At 67.2% G+C, this 15,843-nt stretch overlaps 7 protein-coding genes across 7 annotated transcripts; 3 read left to right on the top strand and 4 right to left on the bottom strand.

Moving 5' to 3' along the window:
- Positions 1-451: 451 nt before the first annotated feature.
- On the top strand, positions 452-1,490 carry MICPUN_109487 (predicted protein). The gene has a single exon (XM_002506157.1). It carries the CDS (start codon positions 509-511, stop codon positions 1,328-1,330), a length of 822 nt encoding a protein of 273 aa, XP_002506203.1. The 5' UTR covers positions 452-508; the 3' UTR covers positions 1,331-1,490.
- A 29-nt stretch (positions 1,491-1,519) lies between these two features.
- MICPUN_52024 (hypothetical protein) lies at positions 1,520-3,244 on the bottom strand (the record flags this gene model as incomplete). The annotated part of the gene is made up of 1 exon (XM_002505948.1): positions 1,520-3,244. One exon carries the CDS (start codon positions 3,242-3,244, stop codon positions 1,520-1,522), a length of 1,725 nt encoding a protein of 574 aa, XP_002505994.1.
- Positions 3,245-3,696: 452 nt separating this feature from the next.
- MICPUN_65270 (predicted protein) lies at positions 3,697-6,132 on the bottom strand (the record flags this gene model as incomplete). Its single annotated transcript, XM_002505947.1, has 1 exon — positions 3,697-6,132. A coding segment is annotated over one exon (2,436 nt), but the record flags the coding sequence as incomplete, so codon positions are not given.
- Positions 6,133-6,842: 710 nt separating this feature from the next.
- On the top strand, positions 6,843-9,937 carry MICPUN_104126 (predicted protein; the record flags this gene model as incomplete). Its single annotated transcript, XM_002506156.1, has 2 exons — positions 6,843-7,212; positions 7,389-9,937. The coding sequence occupies 2 exons, from the start codon at positions 6,843-6,845 to the stop codon at positions 9,935-9,937; spliced, it is 2,919 nt and encodes a 972-aa protein (XP_002506202.1).
- A 75-nt stretch (positions 9,938-10,012) lies between these two features.
- MICPUN_64132 (predicted protein) lies at positions 10,013-11,836 on the bottom strand (the record flags this gene model as incomplete). Its single annotated transcript, XM_002505946.1, has 1 exon — positions 10,013-11,836. One exon carries the CDS (start codon positions 11,834-11,836, stop codon positions 10,013-10,015), a length of 1,824 nt encoding a protein of 607 aa, XP_002505992.1.
- A 281-nt stretch (positions 11,837-12,117) lies between these two features.
- Positions 12,118-12,960, top strand: MICPUN_64131 (predicted protein; the record flags this gene model as incomplete). Its single annotated transcript, XM_002506155.1, has 1 exon — positions 12,118-12,960. The coding sequence occupies one exon, from the start codon at positions 12,118-12,120 to the stop codon at positions 12,958-12,960; it is 843 nt and encodes a 280-aa protein (XP_002506201.1).
- Positions 12,961-13,089: 129 nt separating this feature from the next.
- On the bottom strand, positions 13,090-15,712 carry CAF1.1 (ribonuclease; the record flags this gene model as incomplete). Its single annotated transcript, XM_002505945.1, has 2 exons — positions 13,090-15,505; positions 15,630-15,712. 2 exons carry the CDS (start codon positions 15,710-15,712, stop codon positions 13,090-13,092), a joined length of 2,499 nt encoding a protein of 832 aa, XP_002505991.1.
- Positions 15,713-15,843: the final 131 nt, after the last annotated feature.

Raw genomic sequence — 15,843 nt, 5'->3', positions numbered from 1 at the left:
GGTCGAGCGCAGGGCCAGGCGGTGGCGCGGGTGCGGTTCAGGCAACAACGCGACGCTCGCGGAGCTCCTCGTCACCTTCTTCACGCACTTTCGCGCGGTTGAACCCCTGTGGCGCCACGGTTTGGTGGCGAGCGCGTACGCCGGGCGGTGGGTCGCCGGCTGCTCGTGGGCCCCGGGGCGCTACTGCCTCGGCGTGGAGGACCCGTTCGCCGCGGGCGATAACGTCGCGCGCGCGGTGCAGCGACGGAGCCTACCCAAGGTGCTCAGCGCGCTGAGGGACGGGACGCTCGCGGTCGGGCGGGTGGTGTGGGCCGACACCGACGACGACTTGGACGCGGCGCTCGTCAACCTCCTCGGACCAGCCGCGGGGAAGGGGTTCGCCGAACCGCCGAGCACGGGGTGGCCGAGCCTGGGCGGCGACTTCCCGGGCCTCCCCGGCACGCAAAACACGGCGGCGAACGCGCGCGCGCCGCCGGACCCGCTCGCGGCGTCGAGCGCTGCGGCGGCGATGTCGGCCATGTCGGCCATGTCGGCGCAGCGCGATCTCCTGACGCTCCTCGGTCGCGGATCCGTACAAACGCCGATGATGCCCCCGGGGCTGATGGCGCCCGGCGGACCTCCGGGTCTCAACAACCTGGAGAGCATATTCGGCGGGGGCGGGCCGGGACTGGTGGGGGGCGGGCCGGGCGCGTCGATTGCGGGCCTCCAGTCGATGCCCGGTCACCAGCACGCAGGGATGCTCGGTCACCAGCAGAGGATGGCGGCGCCGCCTCCGGGATTTGGCCAGGCGTCGACGCAGAACCCCTTCGATCGCGTCTCGACCCCCGCGCAATTGGCGCATCAACAGCCGCCTCAGCCGCAGACGCAGTTTCCGCCGCAGACGCAGCAGTTCGGCGGGCAGCCCGTCGGACCTCCCGGCCTCGACGGAATGTTCCGGCAGCTCTCCTTCGGCTCTGGCTCGGCTGAAATCAACCAGCAGCAGCCGCCGCCGCCGCCGCCCAACGCGTTTGACGGCGGACCCGTCCAGATGAACCCGCCCACGCACGGCGGCGTGAACGACGCGGCGCAGATGCAGAACGGCGTCCGGGCGCTGCGCCGGCCGCAGCCGGGCGACGGGGCGTACGTGGCCGCCGCCGCGCCCGAAGCGCCCAACGGGACGGGTGGCGGCGGCGGCGGAGGCGGTAGAAGGAACCGGGGCCGAGGGGGCGGCGGAGGCGTCAACGGAGGCGGCGGGAAGGGGGGCAAGGGTAAGGGCGCCGCGCCGCCGCCGCCGGTCAGCACGGGTCCCAAGACGCTTCCCAAGCCGCGCGCCGTGCCGCCCAAGGCGTGACCGAGCCGAGCCGAGCCGAGCCGTCGGGCCTCACCGGGAGAAGACTCTTTTACTACTACCATTAGGACCAAACGGAGGGCCGCTCTTTAAACCGGCGCCCTTTTCACGATGTTTTTAATCGCACCCACGGACGAGCACCTCGCTCGACGACGACTACTTTAAAGATACATTCGATGAACGCGCTCGTTCTCACCCGCTCGCCGGCAGGAACGGTCGCTCGTCGTACGCCTCTCCGGGCAGCCGCGCGTGATACGGAATCTCCTCCCACAGCGTCGCGCCCTTCGCGATTTTGACCGTCCGGCGAACGAGGTCAAAGTACCAGTCCCTGTCCGAGAACATCCGCTCCGGGGGCTCCCGTCCCCTCAGCACGTACTCCTCATGCATCGCCCCCAGCGTTCTCAACATCCCCGCGCAGTACTCGTCGTCCCGTTCGATCCGAAACACCCGTACCCCTCGCGTCGCCGACTGCATGCAGAGCAACCCGGCCCTGGTATCCGCGGCCAACATCTCCATCTGCAGCTGCGGCACGTGATAGGGCGGCGGCGTCTCGAACGGCGTCCTGTCGTTGACGTAGAACACCCCGGGCTTACCCGGATCGCGGCGGAACGGCGAGTGGTTCTTGACCTCGACGACGAGGCGCTCCCAACCCGGGCCCGAGCCCGAGTCCTTCGTCGGAAACCGAACGATGGCGTCGGGCGAAGCGCCGATGGGCGGCACCGACGTCGCGCCCAAACCCCACTCGTCTCTCCACCGATCCACGTCCACGCAACACAGACCCACCTCCTCGCATACGCACTCCGGATGGTGGAGCATCAACGTGGCGACCGTGCCGGCCTCCTGCGCGCTGCCCCACGCCATCCGCACGCCCCCCTCGCCCCGCCGAGCCGCCATCTTGCATCGCATCGCCCTCGCCGCCGCCCACGGCGTGGCGTCGCCGACGAGCGCGGACGCGTCGCGCTTCGGCGCGGCGCCCTTAGGCCGTTTCTTAGGTCGTCTCTTCTTATTCTTATTCTTCTTCTGCGTATTTCCGTCGCCGCCGCCCTCGACCCCGCCGCTGGTCGTTGCCCCCGCGGCGAGATCCTCCGCGACGATCGGGTCGTCGCCGTCGTCGTCGTCGGACCCTCCGTCGATGGGCGCGGCGGGTCCCAGCGCGTCCAACCCTGAGTTGTACGCCCGCGTCCTCTCCGCGTTCGCGCGTTCCTCCTCCGCGCGGCTCATCCCCGACGGCGTCGGCATCGTCCCCAGCCGCAGCCGGCGGTACGCGCCGAGCAAGGGTCCGTGGTCGCCGCCCCTGCCGCGCCCCATGCCGAGCGTCTTGCACACGCCGTCCTCCTGGAACCCCAGCGCGGCCGTGAGGCACCCCGTGGTGATCCTGCCCGCGTGAAGGTCGTCCCACAGCTCCGTGTGCTGCCGCACGTACCGGTACGACGACTCGTGCCCGACGACGACGTCCTCGACCGGGGGCAGCGCGACGAACCGTGGATGGCGCCGGAGCTGCTCGTCGTGAGGGGCTAGCCAATAGAGGTTGGGCGTGCGGCCCCGGCGGCCAACGTGCGCCATCTGCGCGCATATGCTCGTGCTCGCGGTCGGCTCGGCGCCGTCTTTGTCGGCGTCGAACTCCGCGTCGGATCCCGACGACGCCCTCGGACGATGATGACGTGTCGAGTGGGACAGGGAGAGCAGCTTGTGAGACGGCGCCGGCGCGCGCGGCGCGAGGGACGCGACCGTGCCCGCCGCGGACGGCTGATGCGACGCCGGCAGCTCGTGCCGCGCGCCGGCATCGCCGCGCACCGTCAGGCTGCGCGGCAGCATCGACCCCGACCACGACGCGTCCGGGGTTCTGCCCGCGGGTTGGTTCGCATCATCGCGTACAAGTATTCTCGAGAACTTTCCCCGTTGGTTAAAAAAATTCATCGCGTGCTATCCTGGGTGTATCCCGTCTGGGAGTCGTAATGGTACCCCCCCGGCCGCTGGCTCGGCCTGTCCCCCGTGAAGTAACTCCCCCCCGTTCCCTGCGACTCGCTCTCGCCCCGACCCCCCCCAAACGCACTCCCCTGGCTCGCGCCGTACCCGTGCGATGGCTCGTCGTGTTGAAATCCCACGCCGCCGCCGTCGTCCACGAAACCGTACTGCCCCACGCTGCTCGCCTGGGAGTGCGAGAACCCGCCGCCCCCGTGCGAGAACGGATGGTGCATCGCGTTCGGAATGTCGTACTGGTACTCGTGCGACGCGGGGGGGACGTACCTGTGTTGGCGATGGACACCTTGAGCGGAGGATCGGTCCTCGAAGTTTGCGGCGGCGAATCGAGGGTTCTCCCCGGGGGGCGCGATGTACCGCCGGCGCCCCCCTTGGCCGCCAAACTCGCCCTTGGGACGGGACAGCGCCACCGCGGACTGGCGCAAAGAGTCCAGGGCACCCTCCACGAGGCACCCCTCGTCCCTGAAGTGGTTCAGCAGGTCGTGGAAGAGTCTTTGGCGGGATAGCACCTTGGGGTTTCCTAGAATCACGAGGCCGCTCCTGGCGCGCGTCATGGCGACGTTGAGCCGGCGCGGGTCGTTCAAAAAGCCGATGCCCGTCTTCTCGTTGCTGCGCACGCAGGAGAGGATGATGAAGTCCTTCTCGCGGCCCTGGAACGCGTCCACTGATGCCACCTCCACCTCGCCGTACAGCCTCGTGGCCAACACTCCGGCTCGGGTCATGTGCTGCGACACGTACGCTCGTTGGCCCTCGTACGGCGTGACCACGCCGATGCGTCCGGGGTCCACGCCCGCGCGGAGTAAGTGCGTCACCACCTTCTCCACCCCGGCAGCTTCGGCGCGGTTGAGGTACGAAGTTCCCGACGCGGATATCTCCTCGGCGCCCGTCATGGACCAGAACATCATCGGGGACGTCGGGTTGGGCCAGGGGAAATCCACGTGCGTGAGCAGCCTGTCCGCCGCCGCGACGCCGTTCTGCAGCGCCCCCTCGTAGAACGCGTTGCTGGGAAACTCGGACAGGCACGGGTGCATGCGGTACTGAACCTGCAGTCGTATGGGCTGCACCCCGAGGGAGATGAGTCGCTCGAACATGCTCTGACCGAGGCCAGCTCGCGCCGCCTTCTTCGACGTCACCACCGGTCCGAGCTGGCAGTGATCGCCCACCATCACCACCTGCTTCGCGCCCATGATGAGCGGGATGAGGCACTCGGGTTCCGTCGCCTGCGTGCTCTCGTCCATGAGCACCTGGCGGAAGCGAAAGTCCGCCAGCCTCGGGTCGCCGGCGCCGACGGCGGTTACGCACACGACGTCCGCCGCGGCGATAATCTCCCGTTCGATCTTGCGCTTCAGCCTCTTGTGTCTCCGTTCGTCGTTGCTGCTCAGCTCGCCGAGCTCGTCCTTGAGCTGTTGCAGCTTCTTGAACTCCGCAGTCTCGGGCGAGTCCAGGTGCGCGACTTGGTAGTGGAGGGTGAGGTGCTCCACGGGCGACGCCACGTGCTCTCGGGACCTCGCCGCGAGTCGCACGACGCGCAGCCCCGTGCGCTCGATCTTCTCCGCGAGCTGGTCCACGGCGACGTTGGAGGGGGCGCACACGATCACCTGCCCGAGGTGCTGCTGCGCGAGCTGGTACACGATCGTCGCGGATGTCACCGTTTTTCCGGTTCCCGGCGGGCCCTGGATGAGGCTGAGCGGTCGCTGCAGCACCGCGCGCGCCGCGCTCTCCTGCGAGTGGTTGAGCGGCGGTAAGTTGGGCGCGGACAGCTTCTTCGGTAACGTCACCGCCAGTGGCTTGGGCTCGACGTCGTGGCCCAACAGGAGGTGGTAAATGTACCCCGACACCGACGTCTCGTCGAGCGCGAAAGCCTTCATCGCCGCCTGAGCCCTGTCGAACGATATGCTGTTCCACAGAAAGTCCACGGAGAACCCGTTCGTCTCCTCGACGGGCGCGTCCCCGGAGCCCGACCGCAGCTCGAGCACCACCTCCTCCCTGTCCGTGAACTTGAGGACGACGCCCTCGGCGCTCCACGTGGCGCCGCCCGATTGGTCCTTACCCGCGGGATACGCCGCGTGGCGCAACCTGAGCGCGTCGCCGACGACCAGCCTCGCGATCTCCTCGTCCGCCGGGAACGAAAAGTACGCCAGCCGCCTCTTGTTCAACCCCACGTCCCATCGCACTCGCAGCCCGTCCTTGCTCTGCGACTCCTTCTGCGCTCTGTCGTGGTCCGCTTCAATCTTGAGCAGCGGTCCGAAGACGTTCTGGTACTGGTAAGCGTCGGCGTATCGAAGCGCCACCGGCTGGAGCTCCTCGTCGTCGTCCAGGACGTCCGCGTCGTCCAGCCCCGCGTTCGGGTTGGTCTTCCACAGCTCCTCGAGCCTGTTGGCCTGCGCGTAGGTCAGCGCCCTGGCGCGAACTTGGGTCTTCTCGTCTGGCGATTTCACGAGCCACGGGAGGAACTGCTTGTCCGAGATGAGCGGCTGCCACTGGGCGAGGTCCAGGTTCATGTCCGCGAGCTGCTTCGCGGCGGCGCCCCCCGCCACCCCCATGGACGGATCGCGCGCCAGGAGGACCACCACCTCGTCGTCGACGCACGGGACGAAGCCGAGGGTGAAGACGTTCCTCTGGCCCGTGAGGTAGCACTCGAGCACCATGTCGCCTAGGGGCGAGTCCGCGTGAAGCTGCACCTCCTTATTCCTGGATCGCACCAGGTGGTACACGATGCACGACGCGGGTAGGGTGGAGTGCCGCGAGTTGCAGAACCACTTGTCCGTCGCGACGCACTTGACGACGCACGCGGGATCTCGGATGCCGCAGTAGGCGCACGCGTGCGGCGGTGGCGGACCGTCGCGATCTTCATCGTCCTCGCCGCTCTCGCTCGAGCTGGCGTCGCTGTCGCTGAGTTCGTCGTCCTCGTCGTCCAAAAGACCGTCCACGTCGCCCTCGATGTCGAGGTGGTCGTGGAGATCCTCCGCGAGGGCGTCGGCGTCGTCGTGATGGTGATGGTGATGATTGCCGTGGAGCCCGCCGTGCGCCTGGGCGTCGTCCGAGAAGACGGGGTAGCGGTACGTTCCGCCCGCGCCCGGCGCGTCGTCGCCCGCAAAATCGTACTGGCGGGACATTGCTCCCGCGGTACTACGCCGGCCGAACCCGACCGCGCTGGTCGGTCGCGCCCCGTCGTCCAATGTGGCGCCGCCCCTGGGGCGATCACGCCGATGAAACAGGCAGGGTTCCCGCTCGGGGCCGTGTACGCGCCATTTGACCGTCTATTGACTCGATGACTGTTTGCTCATACGGAGAAAAAAATAATCACCACCTTGGCCAACCTGTCACCACCTCGAATTGCGGCCGACCACACCAGAGGCGCGCGTAACAGCTCACCCGACGACCGTGTCGCGCGCGGGCGTTACTCACATCTCAACGCACTTTCGAACGAGGCGCGACCCTTCATGTTCGGTCGCCACGGCGTGGGATGCTGAGCCAACTGCGGCGGAGAGTTGCACAGACCGTCTTTAGGAACACCACGACAAACTTCTCAACCATGCTCGCTGGCTCGACGACGCCGGCGGGCGACCTCGCCTGCCGCGCCGCGACGTCGCTCGCGGTGCGCGCCAGGGCGACACGCACGTTCGCGCGGCACGCGTCGACGTCGCACGCGACGCGGAACGGAGGCTTCGCCGCGGGCCCGGTGCGCCGACACTCCAAATTCTGGGGCGAGCGCTGTTCGCCCGCGTGGAGGCGATCTATGTCCGTGAGGAGCGCGGTTGCGTTCCCGGACGACGCGGTGGAGAGCGCGGACAGCGACGAGGAGAACGACGACAAGCCCCCGAAGATCTTGCGGTTCAACGGCGACAAGATCTCGCTGCACAAGACCAACGGAAACGGCAACGGCAGACGCGCGGCGTCCGGCGGTGCGTCCGAGATCGCCCACCCCGCCCCGCCCGAACCGCCCAGCCAACCTTCGCGCGCGCCAACCCGGACAAAAAAATCCGGGAGGAGAAAAATATCCTGAAGAGCCCAACCCCGTTTGCTCTCCTGAACCCACCCCTCTCCTGAACCCGCCCCGTCCCCTTCTCTTCTAACGCAGTGTACGAGCTCGACGTGGACGCCGACGACAAGCGCGCGGCATCGTCCGCGACAGACGACGACAAGCCGTCCAACCTCGCGGGACTGATCGACGAGGTCGCCATCGTCGAGGACGCCGCCGAGGCGAGGCGAGTGCTGAAGATCTTGATGGCCAACACCGGGGACGCGGACCGACCGGTGTACCACGCCGTGGACACCGAGGTGTCGCACATCGACGTGAGCGAGCAGTGCCCGGTGGGCCACGGCCGCGTCACCTGCTTCTCCGTGTACTGCGGACCGGATGTGGACTTTGGAGCCAGCCAGTCGGGGGGAAACGGCTCGAAGAACTCGAGAAAGAACGGATCAACGGGGCCCGCGGGCGGGAAGCCCAAGACGCTGCTGTGGGTGGACACCATGTCCCTCGGTGACGAGGGTTGGAAGATCTTCAAGCCCTACTTCGAGTCTCCGGACGTGAAGAAGGTGTGGCACAACTACGGATTCGACAGGCACGTCATCGAGAACCACGGGGTGAAGCTGGCTGGATTCGCCGCGGACACCATGCACATGGCGAGGCTGTGGAACAGCAACCGCAAGCTCGAGGGCGGGTACTCGCTCGAGGCGCTGTCGTCCGATCCCAAGGTGATGTCGGACGCGGGGGAGATGTACTCCGAGGCTGGCGAGGAGCTGATCCGCAGCAAGCGCGGGATGAAGAAGATCTTCGGAAAGGCAAAGCTCAAGAAGGACGGAACGCCGGGTAAGACGGTGATCCTGCCGCCGATCGACGAGATCCAGACCGATCCCGAGCAGAGGGAGACGTGGATCGAGTACTCCGCCTTGGACGCGCAGGCGACGTGGTTCCTGCGCGAGTCTCTCGAGGCTAAGCTCAGAGGCATCGACTGCGAGGCGTGTCCGGTGCTGTCGAAGAAGCCGACGTTTCGTCGATGCTCCAACCTCTGGGATTTTTACGTGCACTACCTCAGGGAGTTTGGCGAGGTGCTGACGGACATGGAGAGCAACGGCATGTACGTCGACAAGGCGCACTTGGCCGACGCGGAGAAACGTGCGCTTGAAGACAAGAAGGTGGCGGAGGACTACTTCAGGGCGTGGGCCACGGGTAAGTGCCCCGCGGCGGAGCACATGAACGTCGGTTCCGGCATCCAGGTCCGGCAGCTCCTCTTCGCCGGAGCCCCCAACAAGAGGCGGGATAAGCCCGGCGTGGAGAAGACGCGCGAGTTCGCGATGGTGTCGAAGGAGTGGACCGAGTGGGACGAGAACGGGCGGGAGGGTAAGGCGCCGAAGAAGGCTGCCAAGTTTGAGCTTCACGGCATCACCAAGCGGAACTTGCAGCCGCCGGTGTACACCACCACCGGCTTACCCGCGGTGTCCTCGGTGGTTCTCAGGGCGCTCGCGGGCAAGCCGGGCGCCGCGCGCGAGCTCGTGGACAACTGGGACGCCCTCGCCGATGATCAGAAGAAGGACGAGGCGCTGGCGAAGAAGTGCGGCAGCGCGTTCCTGGCCTTTGGCGGCGGCTTTGACGGCGTCGAGGCGTGTGCCGCCATCGATGCCCTGAACGACGTCGCCGCCATCGACACCCTCCTCTCCAACTTTATTATTCCGCTGCAGAGCGATAACCTCCGCGGATTCAACGGCCGGGTGCACGCGGCGCTCAACATCAACACCGAGACTGGCCGACTCTCCGCGCGCAGGCCGTCCCTCCAGAACCAGCCCGCGCTGGAAAAGGACCGCTACGGCATTCGAAAGGCTTTCAGCGCCGAGCCCGGGAACATCCTCATCGTCGCCGATTACGGCCAGCTGGAGCTTCGTCTGCTCGCGCACATGGCCGGGTGCGTCTCCATGCGAGAGGCGTTTGAGGCTGGAGGCGATTTCCACAGCAGGACCGCGATGGGAATGTACAAGGAGATCAGGGAGGCGATGGAGCAAGGGAAGTGTCTGCTGGAGTACGGTGACATCGACGACGACGCGGGCGGCGAGAAGCCGGCGCTGGTGAAGGACATGTTCGCGTCCGAGAGGAGAAAGGCAAAGGTGCTCAACTTTTCAATCGCGTACGGTAAGACGGCGCACGGACTGGCGAAGGACTTTGGCGTCAGCACCAGGGAGGCTGAGGAGACCGTGGACCTGTGGTACAGCGACAGGCCGGAGGTGCGGGAGTGGCAGGCTGTGCAGCACAAAAAAGCGGCGGAGAAGGGCAAGGTGAACACGCTCTTGGGCCGACACAGGAACCTGCCCGAGGCGTCGAGCAGCGATGAGATGCGACGGGGGCACGCGTTGCGCGCCAGCATCAACACCCCGATCCAGGGCGGCGCCGCGGACATCGCCATGCTCGCGATGATTCAGATCCACCGGTGCCCGAGGCTGAGGGAGCTCGGTTTCAAGCTTCTGATGCAGATACACGACGAGGTGATTCTTGAGGGACCCGAGGAGCACAGAGACGAGGCGCTGGCGCTGGTCAAGCTGCACATGGAGAAACCGTTCAACGACCACGAGAACCTGTGCGACGTGGAACTCTCCGTGGACGGCGACTACGCCAAGACCTGGTTCGAGGCCAAGTGAGCCAGCCGTAATTATGATAATAAAAGTGACGCACACGACGCGTCAGTCGTATAAATAAGATGACCTCGTTCGTCGTCAACTCTGCGGCCACCTGAACGTGAGCATCGCGACGCGTCCCTCCGCGTCCATGAACGCCTCCCTCATCTCCTCCCCACTTGACCGCCCCACCGGCAAAATCACCCCTTCGCCAGCCGCGAGCGCCGCGCCGCTCCGCTCGCGCCACGCCCCGACCCCTTCCGGCTCCGCGCGCGTGATGTGACCGCCCGTCGCCTCCCTCAGCGCCTCCTCCTCCTCGAGGTACGGCTCCGCCGCCTGCGCGCCGACGAGCAGCCCCCTCCTCGACGCCGCCCTCGCGAGGGCTTCCAGAAGTTCACCCCGTCGCACCGCGAGCGTCACGTGCGCGACGCCGAACGGTTTGGCGATCCGCCGCGCCAACGACGCCGCGAGGGGCTCCGCGTGCGCGTCGTCGTACAACAAGTCGCTCCCGACGACGACGTCGAAACGCTCCGAGTCGCGCAGTCGGTCCAGGGTCCTCGCCGCCGCCGCGCCGCCGTGGAGCCTGTGGACCCAGTTCCCACCAGCGCGTGGAGGATACGAACCGACGTTCACGTCGTCGTTCGACTCCGCCGCCGCCGCCGTTCGACGCTGTTCGACGTCGATCATCTCGCCCGATTCGTTCGTCTCGACGGCGACCACCTCCTCGCCGTCGAGCGCGGCTTGATCGTCGCGCCAGTCGAGAAACTTGACCCGCACCGCACATCCCTCGAACGCGGACGCGTTGTCGCGAGCGGTTCGGCCGAGCGCGGCGAGCGCGCCGGGGGCGCCCTCGGTGACGGTGACCTCTTTGGCCCCCGCGGCGGCGGCGGCGAACCCGCAGAGGCCGCACCCGGCGCCCAGCTCCAGCACCGTCAGACCACGCACGCCCAGCGTCGGCGAAGCGCGGGACGAGTGACCCGGCGAGTCACCGCCCGGTGAGTCACCGCCCGGCGACGCGTCGCCGCGGGAGGACGCGCCGTCGCACGAGCCGTCTCCCTCGGAGAGCGTCGTCGCGGCGGTGACGATGGATCGCGCACCCTCCGACTTTCGCCTCGCCGTGTCGCCCATGGGCTTCGTTCCGTCCATGCTCCTCTTCCTGCCGAGGATTATCGCCTCCTCCTCCTCCCACGCGTGCACCCGCGCCTCCCCGCCCGCGTCGTCGTGGTGGGAGTTCGCCGCGTCGATGGCGTGAGCCGTGATCTTTGCCGAGCCCCATATCCTCCACGCCAGCCCCGCGTCTCCCCACGAGCTCTCGTGCACCCGCAGCGTCCGTCCCAGCCCCGGGAGCCTCACCTCCTCCACTCCCGGGGGCCTCTGCGCCGCGGCGCCGACTTGCGACCCCGCGACCGCCTTGAGCTCCACCTGCTTGTGCTCCTTCGCGTGCGCGCGAGAGTTCTCCGCCACCGCCGCGGACACCGCGTCGATGAGCTCCTCGTCGCCGCGCTTCACGGCGGCGTCGAGTCCGCGGAGGAGGAGCGACCTCGCGCCGTGCGACTCGGCGAAACACGCGACGCGCTCGTCGGCGGCCATCTTTCCTGCGAGGTCCATGAGCGCGTCGCGTCTGTCGATCACCGCGCCGCTCTTGAGCCTGTCCACGAGGTCCTCGATATCCTGGAGCTCATCGTCGCGTTCCGTCTCTCGTTCCTGCGCGATGGGTTTAGGGCGGGGATCAGGGCGAGCGGTGGTCGAGCGTCGGGTCGGGGTCCGGCGGCGTCGTAGTCGAGGGCCGTTTTTCGGGCCAAAAGCGCGGCGGTGGGATAATGATTGTATTTCGGCGTGATGGCCGCCGCCGACGGCCGCGGCTCGCGAAGTGCGCACCTCGAGGATGTGCCAGACCTCCGACGACGTCTTTGGAACCGACATGACGACCTGGTCGAGCCGAGCAAACGACGCGTTTGCTCCGGGCTCGCGCGGGAAGAAATGGCCGCCCCTCGGTCTCCGTCACGCGCTTTTGCCCAAGCAAGGCCGCCGGGACCAAAGTGCCAAACTGCCAAAAAGATTCTTCGCGCCAAAACGCGAGGCCGTGAGCCGTCCGATGATGTCGCGCCGTCCGGCCAAAGGTCACGGCGCGGCGCACGCTCCGAAGGTGAGCGCATCGCCCCGTGTAGACTCGCCCGAGACCCCGTGTCGATAGGCGATCGGAGATGGCCGGCGACGGCGGCGGGACGTACCCGGTCATCGGCGGCGGCGACGCGTCCAAGCGTCCCGTCGCCGGCGCGCCATCATCGTCTGATGGGGCGTGCCCCGACGGATACGACCCGCTCGTGTGGCAGGCGCGCGTCGACCTCGCCGCGTGCTATCACCTGTGCGATCAGATGGACATGAACGAGGGGATATGTAACCACCTCACCGTCATGGTCCCGGGCACCACTGACAGGTTCCTCTGCATCCCTTACGGCCTCCTGTGGACCGAGGTCACGGCGAGCAACCTCCTCCTGTTGGATGACGCCGGGAACGTGTTGGAGGGCGAAGGGACGATCGACGCCACCGCTTTCTTCATCCACAAGGCGATCCACAAGACCGGCGTGACGTGCGTCCTTCACACGCACCAACCCTACGCCACCGCGCTGTGCTGCACCAAGGGGTTCAGGCTGCGCATGTGCCACCAAAACTCGCTCCGATTCTTCGACGAGGTGGCTTACGATCCCGTCTTCAACGGCTTGGTGTTGGACGATACGGAGGGGGACAGGCTGGTGGCGGTGATGGGCGGTAAGAGCGTCTTGTTCCACGCCAACCACGGCGTCATCGTGTGCGGACCGAGCGTCGCCGAGGCGTTCGACGACATGTACTATCTCGAGCGATGCTGCAAGGTTCAGATTCTGGCGATGAGCTCGGGCGAGGACTTGAACATCGTGAGCGACGAGGTCGCGAAGAAGTTCAAGGAGGATTGCGCCAGCGACGGGGGCAAGGCGAACTGGGCGAAACTGCACTTCGACGCGCTGAAGCGGGGTCTGATGCGCGGGCCCGGCCGCATCTTCCGCGAGTGAGCGTTCGTGAAATCCGGGAGGAGCCGAAAGCGGCTATCGCCCGCGCAGTAGTTTATGAATTGTATTGACGACGAAGAACCCTAACAACCGATATCCCGGAGCTCCACGTCGCGTTCCGTCTCGTTCCGCTCACATCACGACGCAGCCGTACTCGGACCGCGTCCGCTTGCGCGGCGGGAACCCGGCCGGAGCCCCGCCGTCCTCCCTGCGCCGCTTCGACCCGCTTCGACCCAGGAGAGCCCCGAGGAAACCCCCAGCCCCGCTCAGAGACGCGCTCCGCGAGTAATACGTTCCCGCGTGAACCTCGGCGGAGATCTGCGCCGTGGACCTCGTGCGTTTCGCGAGCTCGGCCGCGAGATTAGCCGCAACCGCCGCCGCGTTCGAAGCCTCCGTCTCGCGCTCGTACGCCTTGGCCCTGACCCACTCGGTGTAGGCGAGCACCTCCACCCCGGCGCCCACCGCGCGAAGCCTGTCGCGCATCACCGTCGCGCCCGGGTCCCTTCGATTGGACCGCAAGCCGCCGCCAAATGCCCCGGCGTAGTGCGTGTGCGCGACGTTACCCGCGTACTGCTTGCCGTGCATGATGACCCGCACCGTGCCCTTGTCCACGAAGACGATGTGGAGGGGTATCCCGAGTCCCGCGGCGGCGAGAAGTTGCGCCACGGCGGCGGTGGTCGTCCCCTGCGTGACGCCGACGAGAAAGTACACGTTCCCCCGGTCCGGTACGACGTCCACGGTGCCGGGCCTTAAGGACATCTGCGACATGTCGCTGCGCTGCAGAGGGACGACGCCGTCCGCGGCGGAGAAGGCGCACGTGCCGAGCCGCCCGATGCGGTTCCTATCCGGCAGCCCCGTCGCCGCGTCGACGCCGGCGAAGGCGTCAGGATCGGCAAACACGCGCACCTGCCCGTGCTCCGACGACGCCATCACCCCGCGGGAGTGGAGGACCATCACGATGAAGCACACTCCCGTCATGTACGCGTCGTAGCCAGCCTCGTGTTCAAACCCGAACGAGTGCGAAACGCGTTTGTGTGTTCCGTACGCGGCGGCCACGACGTCGTCTCTTTGGCTCCTGTTTGGGACGATTCGCAGAGCGGAGTCGTACCTCTGGAAGGCGTCGGGGAAGGCGATCCAGTCGAGGATCGCGCCGCCGTCGCCGCGCCACTGCGTTCCAGCGCCCCCGAACGGCTCGTTCGCCTCCGCCTCCGCGTTCGCCGCCGCCTCCGCTCGCGTCGACCCGTGACGCTCGCGAAGGAGCTCCTCGGTCCACATGGGCGGTAAGGGCCTGGAGGACAGTGCGCGGTACAGCGGGCCGAGCGCGGTGTCGAGGGGCGCGGGGAGGTTTCCCGGCGATGGACGGGCGAGCGACGCGTCTCCATTGGCCGTTTCTTTGGCCGTTTCAACGTCCGCGGCGGCGTTCCCCGTCGTTGAAATCGTCCGCGCGCGCACGCCGCTGGATGTGCCCTCGTCGCCGCCGCCGTCCGTCGCGCGCCTGCTGCTGGACGTGCCCCCAGGTAAGGCGGCGTCTTCTCCCTCTCCCGACCCAGGCCGCCGCGTACGCGTGGCTTTCGGTCTGGATTCGCCGTATTCCTGCAGGGTGTCCAGGTATCCGTCCATGAACCTCTGCGCTATGAGCTTGGTATCGTAAAAGGCACCCTTGACGGTTCTGTCGAATTCGCGCTTGAAACCCTCGAACGAACCGTCCAACTCGGCCAGAAACTTGTCCACGACGTACACGCAGTCGAACAGGGCGTTGTGACCCACGCACGGACGCCCGCACGCCCCGAGCTTGGCCAAAACCAAGCCGAACCCCTCCTTCATCTGGTCCTTCTTCCTATCCGCCGCTTCCTTCGCGGCTCTGTGCGTCGCCACCTCCTCTCTGCTCGCGCGCGACAGCACGATCCTCGGCCGGCCGTCCGCGAAGTCGCACGAGGTGCTCGCGATGAAACCCGGGTCGTCCCGCGCCTTATTCCCGCCGAACCTCGAGGGGTCCCCCTCGAGTATCTGGTAGGTCAGCGCCCTCAAGAAACCGTTTGTCGGATCCAGGCACAGGTCCTCGTCGCGCGCCCCGTCCCCGTCCCCGTCCCCGTCGTCGTCCGAACGCGAGAGCCACTCCGCCACCTTGATGAGTAGGTTGGCGACGAAAGCCTTGTCCCTGTCCGACGACGGGATGATCGGCGGCCTCTGCGCGAGCCGCGCCTCTCGCGCCGCCGCCCGAGAGCGCTCCGCCGCGGGCACGAATGGGATCCCCCTCGCGACGCACTTGTTCAGGTCGAACCCGCAATCCACCAAAAACTGCAGGCTGGCGACTTGCGCGGAGAAGACCCCTCGCCCCGCCTTGGCGTCCGGGATGGTCCAGAAGTTGAACGGCCGGCACGTCCATCGCCGAGTATGGGGATCGAACGAGAAGATCGCGACGCCGACTTGCAGGACGGTGAACGCGCGAACGCACGCGTGCACCTTCGCGAAGCGCTCCTCGGGGGTGTCGAGCAGGTCGTGGCCGGTGGTGGGACTGGCGTTGAGGCCCGTGAACTCGCAGTCGAAGCTGCGCGCGTGACGTGTGGGTGGGACGGGTGGGTCAGATGCGTCGGGGGTCATGGCCCGTGTCGAACGCCGAGGGGCTTTATTTGGCGTAGGTTTCGTCGGATCTGAGGCGACGGGGCGCTCACCTCCAGAAGGCGAAAAGGGGGTCGTCTATGGCCTCCTGCAGGGCACTGAGGGCCTCCTCGAAGTTGTCTCGCGTGACGTCCATGTCCACCTCGCAGCTCCGCTCCGAGCGCGCGCGTCACCTCTGATCCCTCAAGGCTGACGGTTCGTTCATCGGACCTGTCCGAATCATTTTCTCCCATCTTTTGAACGACAGACAAGAACAAAACGTACCCG

The sequence above is a fragment of the Micromonas commoda genome, chromosome 14 (genome assembly GCF_000090985.2).
Source record: "Micromonas commoda chromosome 14, complete sequence".
In the NCBI taxonomy this organism is placed as follows: Eukaryota; Viridiplantae; Chlorophyta; class Mamiellophyceae; order Mamiellales; family Mamiellaceae; genus Micromonas; species Micromonas commoda.
Note: the sequence above shows the minus strand (reverse complement) of the source record. Positions and strands in the feature narration are given on the sequence as shown.

What these genes read in the sequence shown, in the direction of transcription:
- MICPUN_109487 (XM_002506157.1), top strand. Translation starts at nt 509, where the DNA reads ATGTCGGCCATGTCGGCCATGTCGGCGCAGCGCGATCTCCTGACGCTC.